This window comes from Emys orbicularis, chromosome 7 (assembly GCF_028017835.1).
Source record: "Emys orbicularis isolate rEmyOrb1 chromosome 7, rEmyOrb1.hap1, whole genome shotgun sequence".
In the NCBI taxonomy this organism is placed as follows: Eukaryota; Metazoa; Chordata; order Testudines; family Emydidae; genus Emys; species Emys orbicularis.
In genome coordinates, this window is record NC_088689.1 from 51,124,719 (window position 1) to 51,147,162 (window position 22,444).

At 38.7% G+C, this 22,444-nt stretch overlaps 1 protein-coding gene across 3 annotated transcripts in view; it reads left to right on the top strand.

Annotated features, from left to right (window-relative positions):
• Positions 1 to 22,444, top strand: part of ANK3 (ankyrin 3) — a 305,045-nt gene that overhangs the window by 257,368 nt on the left and 25,233 nt on the right. For 2 of the 3 annotated variants that reach the window (XM_065407162.1, XM_065407163.1), the window contains 7 exons: positions 26 to 254; positions 2,522 to 2,647; positions 3,764 to 3,886; positions 6,169 to 6,250; positions 19,061 to 19,135; positions 20,123 to 20,254; positions 21,880 to 22,023. In XM_065407162.1, the coding sequence (XP_065263234.1) occupies positions 26 to 254; positions 2,522 to 2,647; positions 3,764 to 3,886; positions 6,169 to 6,250; positions 19,061 to 19,135; positions 20,123 to 20,254; positions 21,880 to 22,023 (911 nt within the window). Of the gene's footprint in view, positions 1 to 25; positions 255 to 2,521; positions 2,648 to 3,763; positions 3,887 to 4,344; positions 4,372 to 6,168; positions 6,251 to 10,719; positions 18,445 to 19,060; positions 19,136 to 20,122; positions 20,255 to 21,879; positions 22,024 to 22,444 lie in introns of all 3 variants that reach the window. The other variant, XM_065407161.1, reaches the window with a different exon arrangement.

A 22,444-nucleotide genomic window follows, 5' to 3' on the forward strand; every position in this document is an offset into this window, starting at 1 on the left:
ACTCCTGTTGTCTTTTCTCTTTCAGATTTTGGCTTGCAGACTGCCATCAGGTACTAGAAACTGTCGGCCTCGCCACACAACTTTATAGGGAATTAATATGTGTTCCTTATATGGCCAAGTTTGTGATATTTGCCAAAATGAATGACCCCGTGGAATCTAATTTGCGTTGCTTCTGCATGACTGATGATAAAGTGGACAAAACTTTGGAGCAACAAGAGAATTTTGAAGAAGTTGCAAGAAGTAAAGATATCGAGGTATATTCCATATTAGCAGCAGCTCAGATTATTCCCTTCCTTCAGGGGTGTAGAGAATCTATGCTCTGGTTCCACTCTACAAGAGCAGGCAGGGTGCCAGGATCTCACAAAAGAGGTCCACAACCACTATAAGCCAGCTACAGGAAGGCTTACAGTGAGCAGGGGTGAAAGTAACTTAAGGGACTTAAAAGCAGCAAAGAGTCCTGTGGCACCTTATAGACTAACAAACGTATAGGAGCATGAGCTTTCGTGGGTGAATACCCACTTCTTCGGATGCATGTAGTGGAAATTTCCAGGGGCAGGTATAAATATGCAAGCAAGAGTGAGTAGGGCTAGAGATAACGAAGTTAGTTCAATCAGGGAGGATGAGGCCCTCTTCTAGCAGTTGAGGTGTGAACACCAAGGGAGGAGAAACTGCTTTTGTAGTTGGCTAGCCATTCTCAGTCTTTGTTTAATCTTGAGCTGATGGTGTCAAATTTGCAGATGAACTGAAGCTCAGCAGTTTCTCTTTGAAGTCTGGTCCTGAAGTTTTTTTGCTGCAGGATGGCTACCTTTAAATCTGCTATTGTGTGGCCAGGGAGGTTGAAGTGTTCTCCTACAGGTTTTTGTATATTGCCATTCCTGATATCTGATTTGTGTCCATTTATCCTTTTCCCTACGTAAAATCATCCTCTCTGATTGAACTAACTTCGTTATCTCTAGCCCTACTCTCATTCTTGCTTGCATATTTATACCTGCCCCTGGAAATTTCCACTACATGCATCCGAAGAAGTGGGTATTCACCCACGAAAGCTCATGCTCCTATACGTTTGTTAGTCTATAAGGTGCCACAGGACTCTTTGCTGCTTTTACAGATCCAGACTAACACGGCTACCCCTTTGATACGTAAGGGACTTACTGCAGGGCCGGGGTCCTGAGCGGGCAGCGGGGGTCCCTTGGATGGAAGGGGTGGGGCCTTTAAATCCCTGGGCCGTTTAAATCGGAGATTTAAAGGTCCCTGGGCTCCAGCTGCAGTAGCAGTGGCCGAGAGCCCTGGGACCTTTAAGTCACAGCCGGAGCCCCATGGTAGCTGTAGCTGTGGCGGCGGCCGGGAGCCCCGGGGCTCTGGCAGCAATTTCAAGGGCCCAGGACTCCCAGCTGCTGTCGCAGCTACCACTACCATGGGGCTTCAGCAGCGGGGCTCTGGCAGCGATTTAAAGGGCCCGGGGCTTCCAGCCGCTGCCACTACCCGGGGCTCCGATGGCGATTTAAAGGGCCCGGGGCTGCAGTAGTGGCAGCCGGGAGCCCCGGGACCTTGAAATCGCTGCCGGAGCCCCATGGTAGCTGTAGCTGTGGCAGCGGCTGGGAGCCCCAGGGCTCTGGCGGTGATTTAAAGGGTCCGGGGCTCCGGCCGCTGCTGGGAGCCCAGGGCCCTTTTAAATTGCCCGCCTGGGGAAGCTGCCCCCTGCAGTTACGGTCGGCTGTGTACTGGCTCTTGTCAGTATGCCATACCGGACTGGTCCAGCTTACTTTCACCTCTGACAGTGAGGCTGTGTGAAGAAACTCTTTGGAAGTGTGCTAAGCAGGATAAAGGGACAGGACTTGAGAAACCATCTTTACATGAGTCCTCCAGTCCTTCTGCCTATTGGGAGTGGAGAGATAATGCAAAGGACTCTGGAGTAGCTGCTGTAGAGCAGCTGCCAGGGGTGCTGGAACAATTTTTATAGCGGGGGTGCTGAGTGCCATTGAACTAAACTGTAAACACTGTATATAATAGAAACCACTTCAAGTCAGGGGGTGTTGCAGTTCCTATGGCAGCTGCACTCCTGCTTCATAGCTTGGTGGGTTAGAATTCCTCCCTCCTTGTCCACATAGAGATCTCCAGCACACAATTGAGTTACTCAGGCTGGTTTGGGATTTTTGAGGCAAAGGGCATGTCTTGTGAAAAATCATGTAATATACACTTTTCCCTCAGAGAATCCTATGCTGTAGCTAATTATAAAGATATCCATATATATTGAATGGAGCTATATTTTTAAAAACTAACGTTCGCAATTAGAATATTTAAAAAATAGTTTTAATTAATCAGCTGCACTTATAATGTCATATTATAAATACCACAGTACTGTTGAATTAGATCAGTGTTGAACATGTGTTAAGTCGATGCATTCCTAGCTAAATGAGGAGTTATGATGTTGGAAGAAATGGTGGTATATGTTTGTGCATGTATCATATACCATTAAAATAGATTTTACTCATTTTCAATTTCTGTCTTGTTGCTTTGATAGGTTCTGGAAGGAAAACCCATTTATGTTGATTGCTATGGAAATCTGGCCCCTTTGACAAAAGGAGGACAACAGCTTGTTTTTAATTTTTATGCTTTCAAGGAAAATAGACTGCCATTCTCTATTAAGGTAAAAATAAACCCCACAGAGTTCTTAGTTGAGGAAATGTTTTCCTCATGTAGTAATATTGGCTCTGTCTAATATGATTAGTCTGCCCCTGAGAAGTAAGTATTATTATAATTTAGCAGGTAGGTAATTTGGAACAGAGTTTATAAGTGATTTGCATGAAACCATAGAAGGAATCACTGTCAGAGCTGGGATCAGAATACATGCTATTCTGATTCACAGTCCTTTGCCAGAACCATGCCTCAGATTAGACCTGTTCTCTTAGGCCTCCTAGCTGCAAGGTACATTATTTCAAGGGGTAGATCATCTACCCAAATGACAAGAGTGAGATAATACATGATCCAGATTTTCAGCCCTAGCCTCTTGTTTTTACATGTGCAGTTGATAGTGCTTCCAAAAAGAGAGTGCACACACATATGTAATCACCTATTTTGTGGGTGCAAATGAAAGTCATGGTCACTTTTGTGAGTTCAAGTCATTGCATATACAAAACTGGGCAGAGAGAAATGCAGGTGGGTTGAAAACTCAATCCAATTTACCTACAGGAGTATTTCTCCTGGAATGATGCCACTCAGCACGGTGCCTTGCACTGGTGCTGGAAACCGTTTTGGAAACTTGTTTGCAGTGGAACAAAAACCTGAGGCTGGCCAAATAGTCTAATTGTAGTTACAACTTTCTATCCCATGAAAAGCTGCAAGTTGGGTTCTGGCTGAGTTCCTTTGGTCTTCAATTGATGTGGTTACTAGATAGCTTCTGATGGAAGGGAACACCACCTGTTACTCTGCAACAGCTTTCTCTAGCTGTCCAAACTAATTCTGATGGTCTCCAATGGGAGCCACACTCAACACTCTTTTTGCGAGAAGAGGTCCCCTCAGGGACTTCGACTTCTCACATGTTCTTTGTGGGGGAAACAGACCATGTTAAATGTAATGCAAAAACACACATTTCAAATAGGGTGACCAGATATCCCGATTTTATAGGGACAGTCACGATATTTGGGGCTTTTTCTTATATAGGCTCCTATTACTCCCCACCCCCATCCAGATTTTTCACACTTGCTGTCTGGTCACCCTAATTTCAAACAATTAAGTCAAACTACTGTATGATAAATTTTTCTAGATTAGAGACACCAGCCAAGAGCCTTGTGGTCGTTTATCATTTTTGAAAGAACCAAAGACTACAAAAGGACTGCCACAAACAGCTGTTTGCAACTTAAATATTACTCTTCCAGCACACAAAAAGGTATTTCTGCCAGCACTCTGTTTTGTTTTGTTTAACTTTTAGTTTAACTGTTTTTGCTCATAAAGAAATCCTGTGAAATGCTAGTAATGGGAATGCTTTGTAATATGATTAAGGCTGTTATAAATTTATGTTGTATTAATTTTTTGTACATAGAAAGCTTTTAAAGTCTCTTGTTACTGTGGTGTCAAGTTCCTATTATTTTTATGATTGGGTCCTCTGTTTACAGCTCATGCTTCAGCTTTCAGTTCCTAGATTTTATGCATTCAGTAATGTCGTGTTGATTTGCACTTGATGTAAGATTTTTTTTTTCTTTTATGTTGACATTTTGGGTTTGCTTTGGCTTATAAATCAGCTTGCATTTTGTGCTCCCAACTTGGTCCTTTTCATATCCTGATATTCTTTTCCCTGCTGTCCATTATAATATTCCTTGTCTCTGCAATGCACCTTGGAACCAAAAGGAAACAGAGTCAGATCAAGATGATGAGGTAATATAAACACTCTCTTCTGTTTTTATTTTCTTCAGAATTAGTGCAGAAAGATAAATATGTTCTAGAAAAGTGTTACAGTATCTTTTAATTACAGCAGTGAATATTAACAATATATACTAAACATCTATGTTCTGTTGTCAAGAAATAAAAGTGCAGGCATGTGATGAAATAAGATCATATGTTATAAATTTAAATGCAGTATATGCTAATATTCTGAACTTCAGCTCACTTTATGCTTAGAATGTAAATTATGTAATTTATAACATATAAGCTAAATTCATCCTTCAGATAGCTGAAGTCAGTGGCATTACATACACCAGGGATGAATTAGGCCTCTTATCTTAATAAACATTCAGTATTTCCCTAAACTGTATTTCTGTATACCCTTTAAACATTGGCCTATTGTATTTTCATTCCTGAAAATAACCCCTATTTTTTTAAAAAAAGGCAAAATAACCAGGAGTAATTTCTAACTATTTTAGTGTATCTATTTTCAAATAAGCTCCAGATCGCCACAGCTTTAAAAATCCACACCTTGTCACAGGTTTTAACAGAAAATATCTCTCTTTAGTAATCTTAATGAAGTTGTCTCAGGTCAGGAGATGAAATTTATTTTATGCACTAAGGGATACAGTGAGTTTTAAGACACTAGAAATAGAAAACCTAGTACAGAAACATCAGATACATATCCATTTTATCAGAAGAAGAGTTCCTTGTGCGTAGCCCTCTGTTTCTGACTGCTAATAAATAACATTAGTCACCAGCTGACTAAAATCAAATAAGAGTCAATACATCAAAAATGTAACCATATCATTTGGTTTTCATTTGACTTGTGCCTGGTGAGTTATTTTATAGGTATCTCAATAGTTTTCTTTCCAAACAAACTATATTTTTGGAGACATAATCAAATGAAGTGATTTCTGTGAATGACTTTTAATAATAATAAATAGAGCTGCAAAAATACCACAGTAACTGCTATGCCATTAGACACAGTAACTTATGATGCAACTTACTAGTTAGCAATTGTATTCTGCTTTCTAATATACATCTCTGCATTTTGTGCATATTAAAAAAAACCCTTTCATGCCTTTTTTGTCCTTAATGTACTCACTTTAAAGCAAGCGTACATTGTGGTTTATGTGCTTTCAAGACAGATTAATGTTGGGAGAGGTATTTGATCAGCCTAAATTATACTCTTTATTAATGTTTTATGTCTGTATCTGTAGTCTTTTATGTTGATGCTTCTGTTTCTAGCCAAAATACAGAAAAATAAATCATGCCATTTTAAGTAGTATGGAATAGATTACCAAAAGATAATGGGATTTTACAGTATTTATGTAATATGGGGCTAGAGTGTGACTTTAGACAGTGCCCTGAACTAAATGTACTGTGTTCATAGCACCTCCTCAGAAGTATACCTGGGAGATGACATATCCCTCTGACTTACAATTCCTTCCCTTCTTTCCTGCCTCCTCCAGAGGATTAGTAATTTACTGCTGGTTTATATTACCAGCTAATTATTACCCCTCTTCCCAAAAATGGCTTAGCTGCACTGGCCAGCAAGCAGGAATGGAGCCAAGCATTTGCCCATTGCCTATCATCTACTATGTAGGGGGAAATGCAACCATATAGCCCTGCTTCCTCCTGTGCACCTTCGTCAAGCTGTAAGAGTGGATTCTTATTCCCTTGTGTAGGTGTGTAGTCCAAGTATGATCTAGCCCACTATACTGAGATATCATAATCAAGCTGTTCACAATATTTGAAGGTACCAAGTGGAAATGTGTTTTGTTGCAGACGGAGAAAACAGACCGGCGTCAAAGCTTTGTCTCTCTTGCTTTACGTAAGCGCTACAGCTATCTGACTGAGCCTGGAATGAGTGAGTTCCATAACAAACCTACTAATACCATATATACCCTACTTTAATAAGAAGAGACATTTTTTCTATGAATGTTGCATTTAGTGTCATTTGAAAAAAATTAATAGAAAAATTTTCTATAGCTAAACTTTTGGATGGTCTGTGATCCTCTGCATTGTGAGAGCTTGGAGACTCCTTACTGGCAAGCAGCATGCTCCAGTTAAAGTAAATAAAAAATAATCATAAAAAAGCCACATAATTTATTGGCTGGAGCAAGGGCAACTGAATTGATAAGTATTTTCCAAAAGACAGTCTGTGCCTCCTCCCTTCAAAACGTTAATTAATGAAATCTAGCTGTATCACAGTGATGCATTAGATATAGGAATGGGCAAAACTCAGTGGGGTTGGAAGGTTCCTTTCAGATAAAATGTTTGACTTTTTATTCAGTTTATTTGAGCTCCTTCCTATTTTATATCTTCTTCCTCTCTCTCCCCATTTTCCCCCATATTCCATAAAGCCTTTCCTTCTACTCAATCAGAGCTTTCTCTTCTACCCCCATCTCCTTGACCTGACCCAAGGCCCTGCTTCCTTTTCTCTCTTTAAATACAGTAATGTCTATGACAACCTTTGCTTCCCTCCCCAGTCAGAATGTGGTCATTCTTGTGTTTTTCTCTTCTCCTCCAGCAGCCAGTCAAACTTCTCATTCCCTGAACTCCAATGGTCCTTTGATATAATTTCATAAAATCCATTTACAAATCTCATCAGGTCTGGTAATTCCTGCTGGTAGCTGCTATTTAAAGATCTTGTGAGCTCTGTGGGGTTTTGAGGTGCTCCAGAATGCATTGTGCTTCTCAGATGCTGGAAAAGACCTGAAGTATATAAGATCTGATGACAGCACCTGGCCTTACAAGACTACCAGACTAGCTGAGACCTCATAGTGGACTCTGAGATATCATCAAAGATTTGTTGGGAATTAAGAGAGACAGAGGGAAAGGTTTGGCTATGGTGTCTGGAATGAGTTTGGAGTTTGTATATATTTTTTTCAGCTGGCTCCCCATGCGAAATTAAAAGAAATCTTATATTGATTTACCAAAAGTAAAGTCATAGTTGCTAAAAGAGGTGGGGAAAAAAAACCTTAAATGAAGTTGTAATCCAAGAATGGAGGAAGGATTTAATCAAGGTATAAAAGTCTCTCTTCATTCTTTTAATATTCCATTTCCTATTGATTTGTAGAATGGTAGATGATCTGCTCCAGACTTTTAACTTAAGTATGTTTTCCCAAAAGCTTGGAAAGAAAAAAATTGTTTTTATTTTGCTCTCTTTTCACTTTTTCATTTTCACCTCCAAAGAACATGTCTTAACTCAAAAATAAAGACTGCTCAGCAGACAGAAATCCATAAGGCCACATAACCAGAGGAGACAAAACCTACTAGCTAGACGCTGATATTTAAGATTAAGAACTCCCAGAGGGCACCAAGGAAAACAGACCCAGCACACTAAACCTTGCCACCATCCATCGTGGCTGCTAGAGGGTGTTTAAAGTGGCTTCCCACCGAAGTGTTTTGTCCTTGGACTTGGGTGGGTCATTTTCATATTGTCTTTGGGATGTTCTCCCTCTCTTTTACTCCTCCCCACATCTGCTCAGATATGGGGAGCACCAGTTTCTCCTTTCCTCACCTCTCTCTGACTGCTGAAAAAAAGAGAAGATACTCAGTCTGGACCTGCACCTACTTTCAGTGAAGCTGACAGCAGAACTCCCACTGATTTCAGTGGACTTTTTTTCTCTCCCCTCCCCCCGCTGCCACAGTCTGTGTGATAGGGACAATGGTATTTCACTGCAAAGGTGTTCTACTAATATTTAAAGCAGGGAGGAAGAAGAGCACTGATCTAAGGGACTCTGCTCTGCCCTATACAGATGTGTCAGGCAGAATAGGGAGCACTCCTGTGAACTAGAATCTGGTCTCTAGCCTGGCTATACGCTTCAAGTAAATTGTGAATAGAGCATCATTCTGTTGGGCAGACTTACATATGCTCAGTCACTATTTTCATTCACCAGTAGCAAGTGAGGAAGTGGGAATAACACACTATAGGATATGCAGTCTCCACATGTCATGTGCATAGTGGGGTGTGAGGCTAAGGGACAAATTCATTCAGTACCCAGGAAGTGCAGGTATGTAAAACAACTGCTGTCTCTGAAATATGCTATTCCACTTAGAAAATTACATAATTGAGTTTTTTTTATTTTTTAAAAATCAGTAATAAAGCCATATTTTTTTCTAGACCACACAGTTATCTCATAACCGTTAACTTCATCAGTGAGGTTGCTTCCTTGGCCCAGTCCTTTTTCTCAAGTGTAATATGAAGTATAGACAAGGCGTTTTTAAAATATCTGAATACATGATGTAATGGAGAAAAGAATATTTGCAATTAGGAGAGACTGCTATTGGATTTATTGTCTCATTAAATTGTAGTGGTAAGACTGTCGTGATACAACATACCAAGAGTCTAGTGGCATTTACAGATACTTTAAGTGTAGAGCAAATTATTTTTATTTCATTACTGCCCTTCACTATTGTGTTGGCTTATTATTTTTTGGATTTGTGACTGCTTTTGAATCTTGGCAGCTACTCCTAATAAATCACTGTGGTAGAATTTATTTAATGAAGTTTTTCAGAGAGGGGAAATGATAGAGTAAGGAGTGGTCAGACTTTAGTTTTAAAATGATTTATACTAGTATGCTTTCAATGGCTGTCTTTTGGAATAGACTGTGCCAGTATGCCCAGTATTCAAGCTCTCTTCAACCTAAATGTTCTAATACTACAATAGCATTACCTAGTAAAAGCATCTATACATCTTTGCTTGGTATTTGTAGGCCCACCACATTTTCTCATTCTGGGATATGGGCCTATGGTGTGCTGAACATCTTTTTTTAGATAAGCTTGTGTGACATAACTTTAGTAACTTAATGTGAGTCTTACTTTGTTTCTTTCACGGTGAATTATTGTCTAGCTATAAGACAGACCAAACAGCTTTGATAAATTGTCAGTATAACTTCAGACAAAGGTGTGCGGAATAGGTAGTTGGAATATTTTAGCTCCGTTACTAATACCAAATAAAGAAATTGTGCCTAAAAGTTACTTTACTTATTTGTGGAAGAACTCTCTGAATGTCATTGCTGTATCAGAGGATATGGAAGCTGTAATGTCATTCCCAGAAATACTGCCTTCTGGATTAGTACCTGCCTCCAGTGACTTCAAAATCTGACGTTGGGCCTTTTTGGGGATGCTCATAGTTAACAGATTTGTCTTGGCCAGATCATATCTACTTACTATTATTGTTCTTCAAGTACTTATCTAATGTTACCTTTTGAGAAATGTAAAGTTGAACAGGTCTTTCTTTGAGCTGATACAAGAAATCTCCTCAAAAGGAGCAAAACACTACATCTTGTAGAAAAAGTGTACTCTTCTTTTAAATGCCTCTTATGAAAATATTTATTTACATGTTGTGCATAATACAGCATATAAAATGTATTACTTCATTTGCTTGTTTTGACGTGGTATACTATGCATGAGTAAAGTGTTTGAGTTGCTTTGCTTGCTCACGTTTATCATAAATCATATTTTCCATTTTTCATGTATGACAAACGCTTCTTAAAATCATTTCATTTAAAGTTTTACTTTAGTTTGACCAAACAAAAGGAATATCGCATGAAAAAATGCAAAAGGTTCCTTTTTATTTTTTTATTTTTTTAACTCTTGACTCAGAAAAGTTCTTGCTCTTATTGGCTTTGTGAGCGTGAAGCATATACGAATTGTGCATGGATAGAAAAAGATTTGAATTTATTCCAGTTGCTTCACAGTTTGCACATCAATTGCCTGTCACTTAAAGGTATTTTGGGTTCTGCATGAAATAGTTTTGAGTGGTTTTCAAAAAGGATTTTAGCTATTTAATGTCATTCTACACAAGTTTATATTGTTTTATATAGGTACAATATATGTTGTTTAATGATACTGCTAAGGATAGAACAATAGAAATTACTAAAAGGATAATTGTAATAGTTGCACAAAGCTAAGACATACCTATACAGGCAAAATGGAACTGAGCTTAATATTTCAAAACTAGCACATCAGAAAGTCAATAAGGAAGTAAGAGAAGAATTTTGGTTGTGGTTATTATTTTTACCATTATGGATTCCTCCTTTTGTGTTTTCTGTTTTCCATTGTTTGCGGACTTGGTTGCAATGTGCTTAGTGTCTTTCATTTCATGTTGCTTTTTATTTTGGATCAGTCATAATTATATGACTCATTCCTCTTTTTTTTTTCCTTTTTAATTATTCTTTTTGCCTATTTCATTCTGATTCATAAAAAAAATGTACTTACTCTTTGTAATATTACAACGTTTACTGACCAATTTTCTTCTCTGGTCTCTCTGTTTTTCAATCATTTTTGTTGATTTTACGTTTGATTTTGATTTAAAACTTTAAGAAACAGTTGAACGGAGTGCAGGAGCAACAAGATCCCTACCTGCTACTTATTCATACAAGCCATTCTTTTCAACAAGACCATATCAGTCATGGACAACAGCTCCAATTACAGTGCCTGGGCAAACCAAATCAGGCTTCACTTCCCTATCAAGCTCATCCTCCAATACTCCTACAGCTTCCCCATTAAAATCAATATGGTCTGTTTCTTCTGCTTCTCCAATCAAATCCACATTAGGAGCTTCTACTACCTCTTCAATTAAATCTGTTAATGACGTAGCATCTCCAATTAGATCATTTCGGACAATCTCTTCACCAATAAAAACCGTTGTATCACAGCCTCCATATAATATCCAAGTTTCTTCTGGTTCTTTCATCAGAGCTCCTGCAGTAACAGAAGCCAGTAATTTAAAAGGGATGGCATCCACTTCAACATTTCCTTCTCGGACATCTCCAGTGACTACAGCAGGGTCTCTTTTGGAGAGATCATCCATCACCATGACACCTCCAGCATCCCCCAAATCGAACATTAACATGTATTCTTCAAGTTTACCATTTAAGTCTATCATCACATCAACATCACCGCTTTTAACTTCACCTTTAAAGTCAGTGGTGTCTCCTGCTAAGTCAGAAGTTGATGCTGTTTCATCATCTAAAGTCATGATTACTTCATCTCTCTCATCACCTGTGAAACATATACCTGGACCTAAAGATGTAGCATTGGTTAATGGATCCATGTCACCTCTGAAATATCCATCCTCTGCCAATGTAATAACTGGATCCAAACCTGCAGCTACGTTTCAAGACAAGATCTCTGCAGCTACAAATTCTGCAAGTTGTGCTGCTAATGCAGCCGCTGATACAGTTGAGAAAGTGTTTCCGACCACTACTACAATGCCACTTTCTCCACTCAGGGCATTTGTGTCTTCAACACCATCTGCTTTTCAATCAATAAGAACTCCTTCTGCAGGTGCACTATATACATCTTTTGGGTCAATATCTGCAACTACCTCATCAGTAACTTCATCAACAATAACAGTGCCAGTATATTCTCTAGTTAATGTTTTATCTGAACCAGCATTAAAGAAGCTTCCAGAGTCTTCACTTACAAAATCAGGAGCTGCATTACTATCACCTAGTAAAACATTGACTACAGAGACATGTACACAGCCTCACTTTAATCGAACTTCATCTCCTATAAAATCATCCTTGTTTTTAGCACCCTCTGCTCTTAAATTGTCTACACCATCTTCTTTATCCTCCAGCCAGGAGATATTGAAAGATGTTGCTGAAATGAAAGAGGACCTAATCAGGATGACTGCAATATTGCAGACAGATGTAACGGAGGACAAGCCATTCCAACCTGAACTAACAAAAGAGGGTAGAATTGATGATGAAGAGCCCTTTAAAATTGTTGAGAAAGTAAAAGAAGACTTGGTAAAAGTTAGTGAGATACTGAAAAAAGATGTGTGTTTAGAAAATAAAGGGTCGACCAGAGTGTCAAAAAGTGATAAAGGACACTTATCTGAAGATGAATGGGTAGAGTTCAGTCCAGAGGAGATTGATGAAGCAAGACAGCAGGCTATAACGTGCCATCCTGTTCCAGAAAAAGTGCACGTTAAAGCTAAAGCCGCATCTGAAAAGGATTACAATTTGACAAAAGTCATTGATTATTTAACAAATGATATTGGTAGTAGTTCATTGGCAACCATAAAGTACAAGTTTGAAGAGGGGAAAAAAGATGAAGAGAGACAAAAACGCATTTTAAAACCAGTGATTGCTTTACAGGAACATAAACTTAAAATGCCTCCAGCCTCCATGAGGCCTTCTACTTCAGAAAAAGAATTATGTAAAATTGCAGATTCCTTTTTTGGAACAGACACTATTTTAGAATCTCCAGATGATTTTTCTCTACATGACCAAGATAAAAGTCCTTTGTCTGACAGTGGCTTTGAAACAAGAAGTGAAAAAACACCTTCAGCCCCACAAAGTGCTGAAAGCACAGGGCCAAAACCACTTTTCCATGATGTACCCATCCCTCCTGTTATTACAGAAACAAGAACTGAAGTAGTTCATGTTATCCGCAGCTATGAACCATCATCAGAAGAGATTCCAGAGCAGCAAACAGAGGAGCTACCTTCATTGAAACCTGCACTTGCTTTAATGGAGTTGGAACAAAAACCCACTGGGTCTATTAAAGAAAAGGTTAAAGCATTTCAAATGAAAAGCAGCAGCAGTGAAGAAGATGACCACAAGTGTGTTCTTAGCAAAGGTGTCCGGGTGAAAGAAGAAACTCACATCACTACTACAACTAGAATGGTTTATCATAAACCTCCGTGCGCCGAAAGTACCTCGGAAAGAATTGAGGAAACAATGTCCGTTCATGACATAATGAAAGCCTTTCAATCAGGACGTGACCCTTCCAAAGAACTGGCAGGTCTGTTTGAACATAAATCATCAGTAACATCAGATGTTAGCAAGTCTGCTGAAACTTCACCACACCATGCAGAGAAGGACAGCAAAATGAAACCGAAACTGGAGCGTATAATAGAGGTCCATATTGAAAAAGGTAATCAAGCTGAACCTACTGAAGTCATTATTAGACAAACAAAAAAGCATCCAGAAAAAGAAATGTATGTATATCAGAAAGACTTACCTCGGGGAGATATTAACTTAAAAGGTTTGGAAAAACATGATACTTTTCCTTGTTCTGATGAACAAGGTCAGCAAGAAGAAGAAGAGCTAACAGCTGAAGACTCACTTCCTTCTTATCTGGAATCTTCTAGAGTAAACACCCCTGTGTCCCAGGAAGAAGACAGTCGCCCTAGTTCTGCTCAACTCATGTCTGATGACTCTTACAAAACGCTGAAGCTTTTGAGTCAACACTCAATAGAATACCATGATGATGAGTTGTCAGAATTAAGAGGGGAGTCTTACAGGTTTGCTGAGAAAATGCTTCTTTCAGAAAAGCTAGATGTGTCTCATTCTGATACTGAGGAGTCAGTTACTGACCATGGTCTACCCCTTAGTTCAGAGTTACAGGGGTCTGATAAACGATGCAGAGAAAAAGTAGCCACTGCCCCCAAAAAAGAAATTATCTCCAAAATCTATAAAGATGTGTCTGAAAATGGTGTAGGTAAAATGTCTAAAGATGATCATTATGATAAAGTGACAGTGTTACACTACACTGGAGATGTTAGTAGTCCAAAACATGCCATGTGGATGCGCTTTACTGAGGACAGATTAGACAGAGGTAGAGAAAAGATGATGTATGAAGACAGGGTGGACAGGACTGTTAAGGAGGCAGAAGAAAAACTGACTGAAGTATCACAGTTTTTTCGGGACAAAACAGAAAAGTTGAATGATGAGCTACAATCTCCAGAGAAAAAGCAACATAAAAAAAATGGCAAAGAAATGCATTCTAGTCATAGCTCGGCCAGCAGCAGCCCTGAAAAAGTACTGCTCACTGAAATAGTGACATTGAGTGATGACTGGAGTAAAGTGCGGCAGTATGGGCATGATGGAAAGTGTTCTCCAAAAGCCGATGAAAGAAAAGCAGCAAGTTTGCCCAGCAGTCCTGAAAGAAGGATTCTTGCTCAACAAACAGGGGACTGTAAACAAACTATGGAACACAAAGGAAATGCTCAGCAGAGTAAAACAACTGAAGCTTCACAGACTGGATTTCAGCTAAAACAATCCAAGCTTAATTCCATTAGACTTAAATTTGAACAAAGTATAAGTCCAAGGACTAAAGATCTATCTCAAGAAGAAAAAAAGCAAGATAGTCAATCCAAAATTCCAGTAAAGAAATTACAAGAAAGCAAACTACCAGTGTATCAGTTTTATGCAAGAGAAAAGCACCCAAAGCAAGTAGATCCGACAGAAGGAAATACATCATTGCAAAAAGAATGTACTACTATGAAATTGAAAGAAGATAATGTCCAAGGTAAAGGAAAAGTTATAGAAGACATTTGTGCTTCAGAAGTACAGAAACAGAGCACTGAAACATCAAGTAAAAGTCTGCTAGAATATACTTCTGAACAGCAAGTTAAAGACTTGGCATATAGCTCAGACTTACCAGCTAAGGGACATTGGGACAAAAAAATCTATCGAACATGGGAAAGTCCTGGAGCTTCTAACCATAAAACACAAAAAGAAAAACTTTCCCATGTACTTGTTCAAGATATGGTGAAAGAAAACCATGTTGACCATGCTGAGACTAAAACTAACAAAAAGAGTGAATTTATCACTGTGACAGAGAGTGAACACAAATTGCCAACACATGGATCTCATTCAAAGGAGGTGAAGGAAACAACTGTAAAATCTCCATCAAAAAAGGTTCTATACAGAGAGTTTGTTGTCAGAGAAGGAGAACACACCAATGAAATGACAGATAAAACTTCAAAAAGAAAGGAATCGTCTGTGTCCCACATTCCAGTCAGAATTTCTGAGGAGAAAAGAATGTCCTCTCCTACCATTCTTGATAGTGTTTATGATCAGTCAAAAAAATCAGTATATGAACTGTCAGCTAAAGTGTCCCGGTCAACTATGATTAAGGAGCAAGTTCAGAGAGAATTTGATTATGTAGAAGATGAAAAAATAAAACATTCAAAAGTCACTAAAGTTATCAAGCAACAAGGTTCCATAGTGTTAAGTCCTCCAGTGGAGGAAACTGAAATATCCCCTAGCAAATCACCTGATTCTTTAGACTTTAGTCCTGGAAAGGAATCTCCTTCAAGTGAGGTATTTGACCCTAGTCCCATTGATTACTTGGATAAAGTTGCACCTTTAGTAAATAGTGAGGGAGTGAAAGAGATAAAGACTTTGCCAGTTTATGTCAGTTTTGTTCAAGTAGGAAAGCAGTATGAAAAGGAGGTGCAACAAGGAAATGTAAAAAAAATTGTAAGTCAGGAAAGTAAGACAGTACAAGAGACTAGGGGGACATTTTATACAGCTAGACAGCAAAAACAACCGCCTTCTCCACAAGGTAGTCCAGAAGATGACACACTAGAACAAGTATCCTTTATAGATAGCTCTGGGAAAAGCCCTTTAACACCAGAAACACCCAGCTCAGAGGAAGTGAGTTATGAGTTTACCTCTAAAACACCCGACTCACTAATAGCTTATATACCAGGCAAGCCCAGTCCCATACCTGAGGTTTCTGAGGAATCAGAAGAGGAAGCAGAGGCTAAGTCAACCTCTGTAAAACACACAGCAGTGGAAGCACCAAAAATTGACAAAATATTGCCTAATAATATAAACAAAGACTCTAACAAAAGACCCAAAAGTAACAGAGTTGCCTACATTGAATTCCCACCTCCTCCACCATTAGATGCAGATCAAGCTGAGTCAGAAAAGAATCATCGTTATTCCCCTGAGAGTGAAATGGAGATGATAGAAGTAAATCTGCAAGATGAACACGACAAATGTCAACTGGCTGAACCAGTCATAAGAGTACAGCCACCTTCCCCCGTGCCACCGGGAGCAGATGTCAGTGACTCTAGTGATGATGAATCGCTCTATCAACCAATTCCATTAAAAAAGTATACTTTTAAATTAAAAGAAGTTGAAGATGACCAGAAAGAAGCCTCAAAACCCAAAGTTTCTGACAAGAGTCAGAACCAGAAAGAGTTAGAGTATCCCAGTTCTGGAAAACCTAATGAGTTTGACATTGGTCTTGAGTCACCCCAGAATGACATAGCACAAAATGGGACTAATGACCAGTCTATCACCGAGTGTTCCATAGCAACCACTGCAGAATTCTCTCATGATACAGATGCAACTGAAATTGACTCTCTTGATGGTTATGATTTACAAGATGAAGACGATGGTTTAACTGAAAGTGATTCTAAACTTGCAGGTCCAGCAGTAGAAACCAAAAAGGATATATGGACTACAGAGGGCATTTTAAAACAGACTGATCGTTGCTTTAGCCAAAGTAAACTGGAAGTTATTGAGGAGGAAGGGAAGGTAGGCGCTGAAGAAGACAAGCCACTTTCAAAAGGTCCAGGTTCTGAAAAGACCGAGCAGAAGTCAGGTGCACAGTTTTTCACCTTGGAAGGCAGACACCCCGACAGAACTGTGTTTCCTGATTCATATTTCAGTTACAAAGTAGATGAAGAATTTGCAACACCTTTTAAAACAGTAGCTACCAAAAGTCTGGATTTTGATCCATGGTCCAATAATCGAGGAGATGATGAAGTGTTTGAAACTAAATCAAGGGATGATGAGGCTAAGCCATTTGGTCTGGCAGTAGAAGACAGATCGCAAGCAACGACACCTGATACAACTCCAGCCAGAACTCCAACAGATGAAAGTACTCCAACTAGTGAGCCCAACCCCTTCCCATTTCATGAAGGGAAGATGTTTGAGATGACTCGCAGTGGTGCAATTGACATGAGCAAGAGGGATTTTGTTGAAGAAAGACTCCAATTTTTTCAGATTGGTGAGCATACTTCTGAAGGGAAGTCAGGGGACAAGGGGGAAGGGGATAAAAGTACAGTCACTGCCATCACACAGCCACAGTCAGGGGACAGCATTGTAGAAACAAACTTAGAGAGACAAGTAGAAACAACAGCAGTTGAACATAAGCCCATCATCCAGGCCAGTGGAGATTGTATGGAAGCCACACTTGGTAGTAACTCTCTGGAGAAATCATCGACAACTGTTAACACTTCTAAAGTTGATCCCAAATTGCGCACACCTATTAAAATGGGAATTTCTGCTTCCACGATGACTCTGAAGAAAGATGGCCCTGGAGAAGTGACAGATAAGATAGAAGCTGCGATGCCCAGTGGTCAGGGATTAGAAAATGAAACTGTAGCAGTGATTACAAGTTCAGCTACTAGCCAGACAAGCTGTAGGCAAAAAGAAAAACTTGATTTTCAAAAAGATAATTTTAATAACAACAACAATTTGGATTCATCTGGTAGCCATACAAATAATATTACCTGTAATGTAGAGCTAAAAGAACATTGTGAACCCAAGTGTTCCATACAGAAAGCTAACCAAATGAAAAGCACTTCAGGAAGAGGGACAGGGGCAACACAAGGACACAGAATAACAGATAAGCAAAAAGTACAAGGACAGCAGCAAAGGTCAAGAGAGTTGGTAGGGAGTAGAGCAAAATCAAAACTTCCCATAAAGGCCAGTTCAGTAAAAGAAGTCGTCCCACAAAATAATGTCCAAAAAAGCATAGCGAGTAAAGTGAGACAGGCTAGTAAACCCGACAAAATAAAACAAAATAATTCTTCTCCATGTCTAGAAGTAAGATCTAAGATTCCAATAAAAAATGCACCCAGGAAAAATCTAGCTATATCTAGAAAAACACCAACAATGCAAAAGCAAGAGCAGTTAGAGAAAGGAAAAATCAAACAGCTTCCTTCCAAATTACCAGTAAAGGTAAGATCTACCTCCATCACAATGACAACAGTTAAAGTAAGGAAAAATCAGCTTAGGGAGGTATGTAAACATTCTATTGAATATTTTAAGGGAATTAGTGGTGAGACATTAAAGCTTGTGGATCGTCTATCTGATGAAGAGAAAAAGATGCAGTCAGAGGTGTCTGATGATGAAGAAGACAGTTCATCAAGAAATACATCATTATCAGAAGCTACTCAAGTTTACCAGCCTTCCATTACATCGAAGTCTGCTAGAGATATGAGAACAGAGGCAGCATCCTTAAAATCAAAGATTGAAAAGGTCGACAGTGAGAGGAGGAGAAGTAAGAGGACTGGTGAGAATGAAGGCAGTCAGGTTTCTGGAGCTCTCATGGCTCACCTCGTGGAGATCAAGCCTAGTTTGTAAAACTTTCAACTTGTTGATCCTAGTGCATGAACTGTTGTGATTGCCTGTGGAGTGACTTACTGTAGTTCTCATTCTGTCATTGTCATCTGTATGTGCTGTCTTATACTCTTCTTTCTTCCTTTAAACAAATTCTATATTGTAGACAGCTAGTGAAGCATGCCAAAGACATTGATGTAACTCAGGACTTTTAAAGATTTATTTTGTGACAGCAAATTTCATTCTGTCAAAGTAGAAAAAATAGATGTTAATCCCACCCTGGTGTTTTTCACCAATAATAGAACAATTTGTGTATAGTCCAATAGCTAGAATGTCAGCATGTTTGGTCTCATTATACTACAACATCATGTAGTTTGACATTTGGCTTTAGACAGGTGAAAATAGAAAAGCTGTGACAAAGAAATTATTTTGTAGGTTATTAAGACACAATCATTTTAGTATACAATCTGAACACCAGCAACTTGGTAAAATTAAAATATTAAAAACTATTGTCCAGTAGTGCAGGTTTCTTTACAAAATCTTTTTAATCAAGAAATTGTAAACCACAGGTCCACAGAGTCCATGTGAACGAACAGACATAAGGATGGCAATTGTAGCTGATCATCTGGGACTTAGCTGGACAGGTACGTTTTTATGCTGTCAGACTGAAATTGAATTTAGCAATTATTTTTGCAGATCATCTTTTATAGTAAGGTACTACAAGTTCTTTATGGACTTGACCATATTCAGTTCCCATAGAAGTCACTCAGAATTGAGGGTTCTGTGCACATTGTCGGCGGTGTTCTCCATCTCACAAAAGTGGAGTCCATAAACATTTCAATAGATTTTCAGTTAAAAGAAGAAACTTCCCAGGAAATGCTAATGGCAGAATTGTCTTGCCATTGATCAGTAAATAAACAAACACTTTTATTTAAAATGGTGAAAGAATTGTATTCTCCTTAAGTCCTGTTCTGGGAATAGTTGGCACAAATGGGTTAAGAGGGTTGGGAACTTGCTGGCTGGACACTCATCTGGGGTAGTATGGCTTTTCCCATTGTCCAGTGTCCTGATTTTCCAAAGCATTGAGCACCACAAGCTCCCAATGGCTTCAGCAACAGTTACAGGTGTTCACCACCTCTGAGAATCAGGCCCATAACAGTAATTGTAGTAGTCCTGCAGTTCTATACTGTACAGCAATGCAAATCAACTCCTCTCATAAACTCATCTCATTGTACTGTGTCACCATGTATCCGTGATTATAGTGTAGATGAAGAGAGATATGTAGTAATCTTGATATCAAGTATTACAGCATACAAGATTTTAAAAATCAACAGCAATAAGGTAACCTCTGCAGAGATTTTGTTCACAATTTTTACCTTACAGCAGTGTGTGTACTTGACGTAGGTATGATAATACCTACCAGGGATATGATTACAAGATATGGCATGATGTCTTTCTGGGAAGTTTTAATACCCCTGGTTGTAATTATCTCATAAATTAATTATAAACTATGTGTCAGATTTTTTTTTTACATTAATTCATCTGTGTGACCTAATAAAGCTGTTACTTTTACAGAATTTACAAGATAAGACTGACATGATGATAATGGTATATTTTTTCTTGCTTTATAGAACTGGCAAGAGAACTGAATTTTTCTGTGGATGAAATTAATCAAATCCGTGTAGAAAACCCCAATTCTCTGATTGCTCAGAGTTTTATGTTATTAAAAAAATGGGTTACCAGAGATGGGAAAAATGCTACAAGTAAGTTCAGAGCAATTGTTGTTGATTATAAATTATACACAACTTCATATGTTGCCATATTCTAAATAGTGTAGCTCCCATCATCTTGATTATTTGGACATGAATATGAAAACATAATAAAGCTTTTCTAAGTAGCACTCATGAAATAACATTTCCTGCTCTAGCTATTTTTACCAGAGTTCAAGAAATTATAATATGTATTCAATTGGTAATTACCGTATCTATTTATGTAGTTACTTCATTTGAATTGTTGCATACTGGAAGAGAGATGCTAAACCTTCAGTTCTTGGCCTTCATAGTGGGACAGTAGTGTCTTCTACCATCTTCCAACCCATACAATCCTGCTTTAGCTCAGTTAAATCTCCTTCCTAGCTGTCCCGATCAGCTCCAACATGTGTCACTGGCCTGATCCATCTTCTGAATGCCTATTATTCTCCAGGCATATGAAAAGGAATGAGGATAATTTTTCTTCGAGTTTTCAAGTGTCCTTTTTCACTAGTTTTGTCAGTAAAACCACTGAAGAATGTGTACTGTTTATAAGTACTCAGCCTGTACCCTGGGGTGGGCCGCATGTGTCAGTGGGACAGAATCCCCTATAAGAGGTTGCAGAGTGGATGCTGAACCATCCTGTTGCCATTATTGCAGCCATTATACACGCTGAGCCTTCCCCCTCCCCCATGATGTTTGGGTTTGGCCAGTGAGTCTGGAGAGTTGTGATTCCACCAGCCACCCCCTAGCTCCCTGCAAAAGCTGCAGATGAACTGTATGGACTTTCCCACCAGTCCTATCCCTGTTTCAGCTGAGCTGCACTGACTTCACTTTGTTCAGATCCTTTTTCTGCCATGGGATGGGGGGAGGACCCTTTCTGTCCCTAGATCTTTAGGGGACATGCCTTATAATTTAACAAAAATAAAAGTCTGAAATGTAAGGGTGAATGTGAAAGGGATCCACCCTTAGGGTCATTTGCAGAAATACCATCTGCCCAACAAGATTTCTCCACATCTAAATACCATCACATTTATTAGAGAGACAGGGTGGGTAATATCTTTTATTGGACCAACTTCTGTTGGTGAGAGAGACAAGCTTTCGAGCTACCCAGAGTTCTTCCAAAAGCTTCTCTCTCTCACCAACAGAAGTTGGTCTAAATAAAAGATATGATTACCTCACCCAATTTGTCTCTCTAATACCCTGGGACTGACATGGCTACAACAAAACCGCACATTGCATTTATTGATCATTAGCCCTATGTTCAGTCACCTGTTGTTCCAAAGTCTACAATGACATCCTTAGTGGAAGGATATTTTGTTCTAGTAGCAAGGAAATATATTGTTTAGGAACCCTCTGGTCTCAGTCATGTTGCTTCTAATGATGGCATCAAAAACAATGTAATTACCTTGTGAAGGAGAATCATACTAGACATTATATGCCTCATATAAGTATACCACAGAATGATTTTTAGACAAGCTAGTAAATATAACTTTCCAGAACCAAACAAAAGCACTGAGGTGAAACATATGTCTCAGCATCTTCTAATTAATCCAGTATGATTGAGACTGAGGGAAACAATTACATAGCTCAAAGATGACTGAATTTTTTTCTGACATGTTACTTATTATATTTTCCAGCTGATGCCTTAACCTCTGTATTGACAAAAATTAACCGAATAGATATTGTGACCCTGTTGGAAGGACCAATATTTGATTATGGAAACATTTCAGGCACCAGAAGTTTTGCAGATGAAAATAACGTTTTTCATGATCCCGTTGATGGTAATTGAATTCTGTGCACATATTTATTTCAATAATATGTCCAATAATACAGAAAAATATTATAAACAGACCTTTTCTCAAAAGACAGTAAATTGTGAAGGACTAATTAATTTCTTTTCATTTTAAAGTTTTTTTCTCTCGTCAAAATCACAATTATGGTATTTAGAATCGCTTTATGTTTTTTTAAAGTTCATAAATGCAATATGAAATGCAAAACTCTAATACACATTTGTATAGTATTTTCATCATTTTATGTCAGCTTGTGTCTCAAAAGCTAAGGGTCCAATCCTGAAAATATATACATGAATAAAGTTGTTCCCCCTAATTTCAGTGCAGATTGATCAAGCACTTTAGTGTTTTTCAATTTCAATTGTCAAATGAAAAATCATACACTTAGACAGTTGCTCATGCATTAAAAATT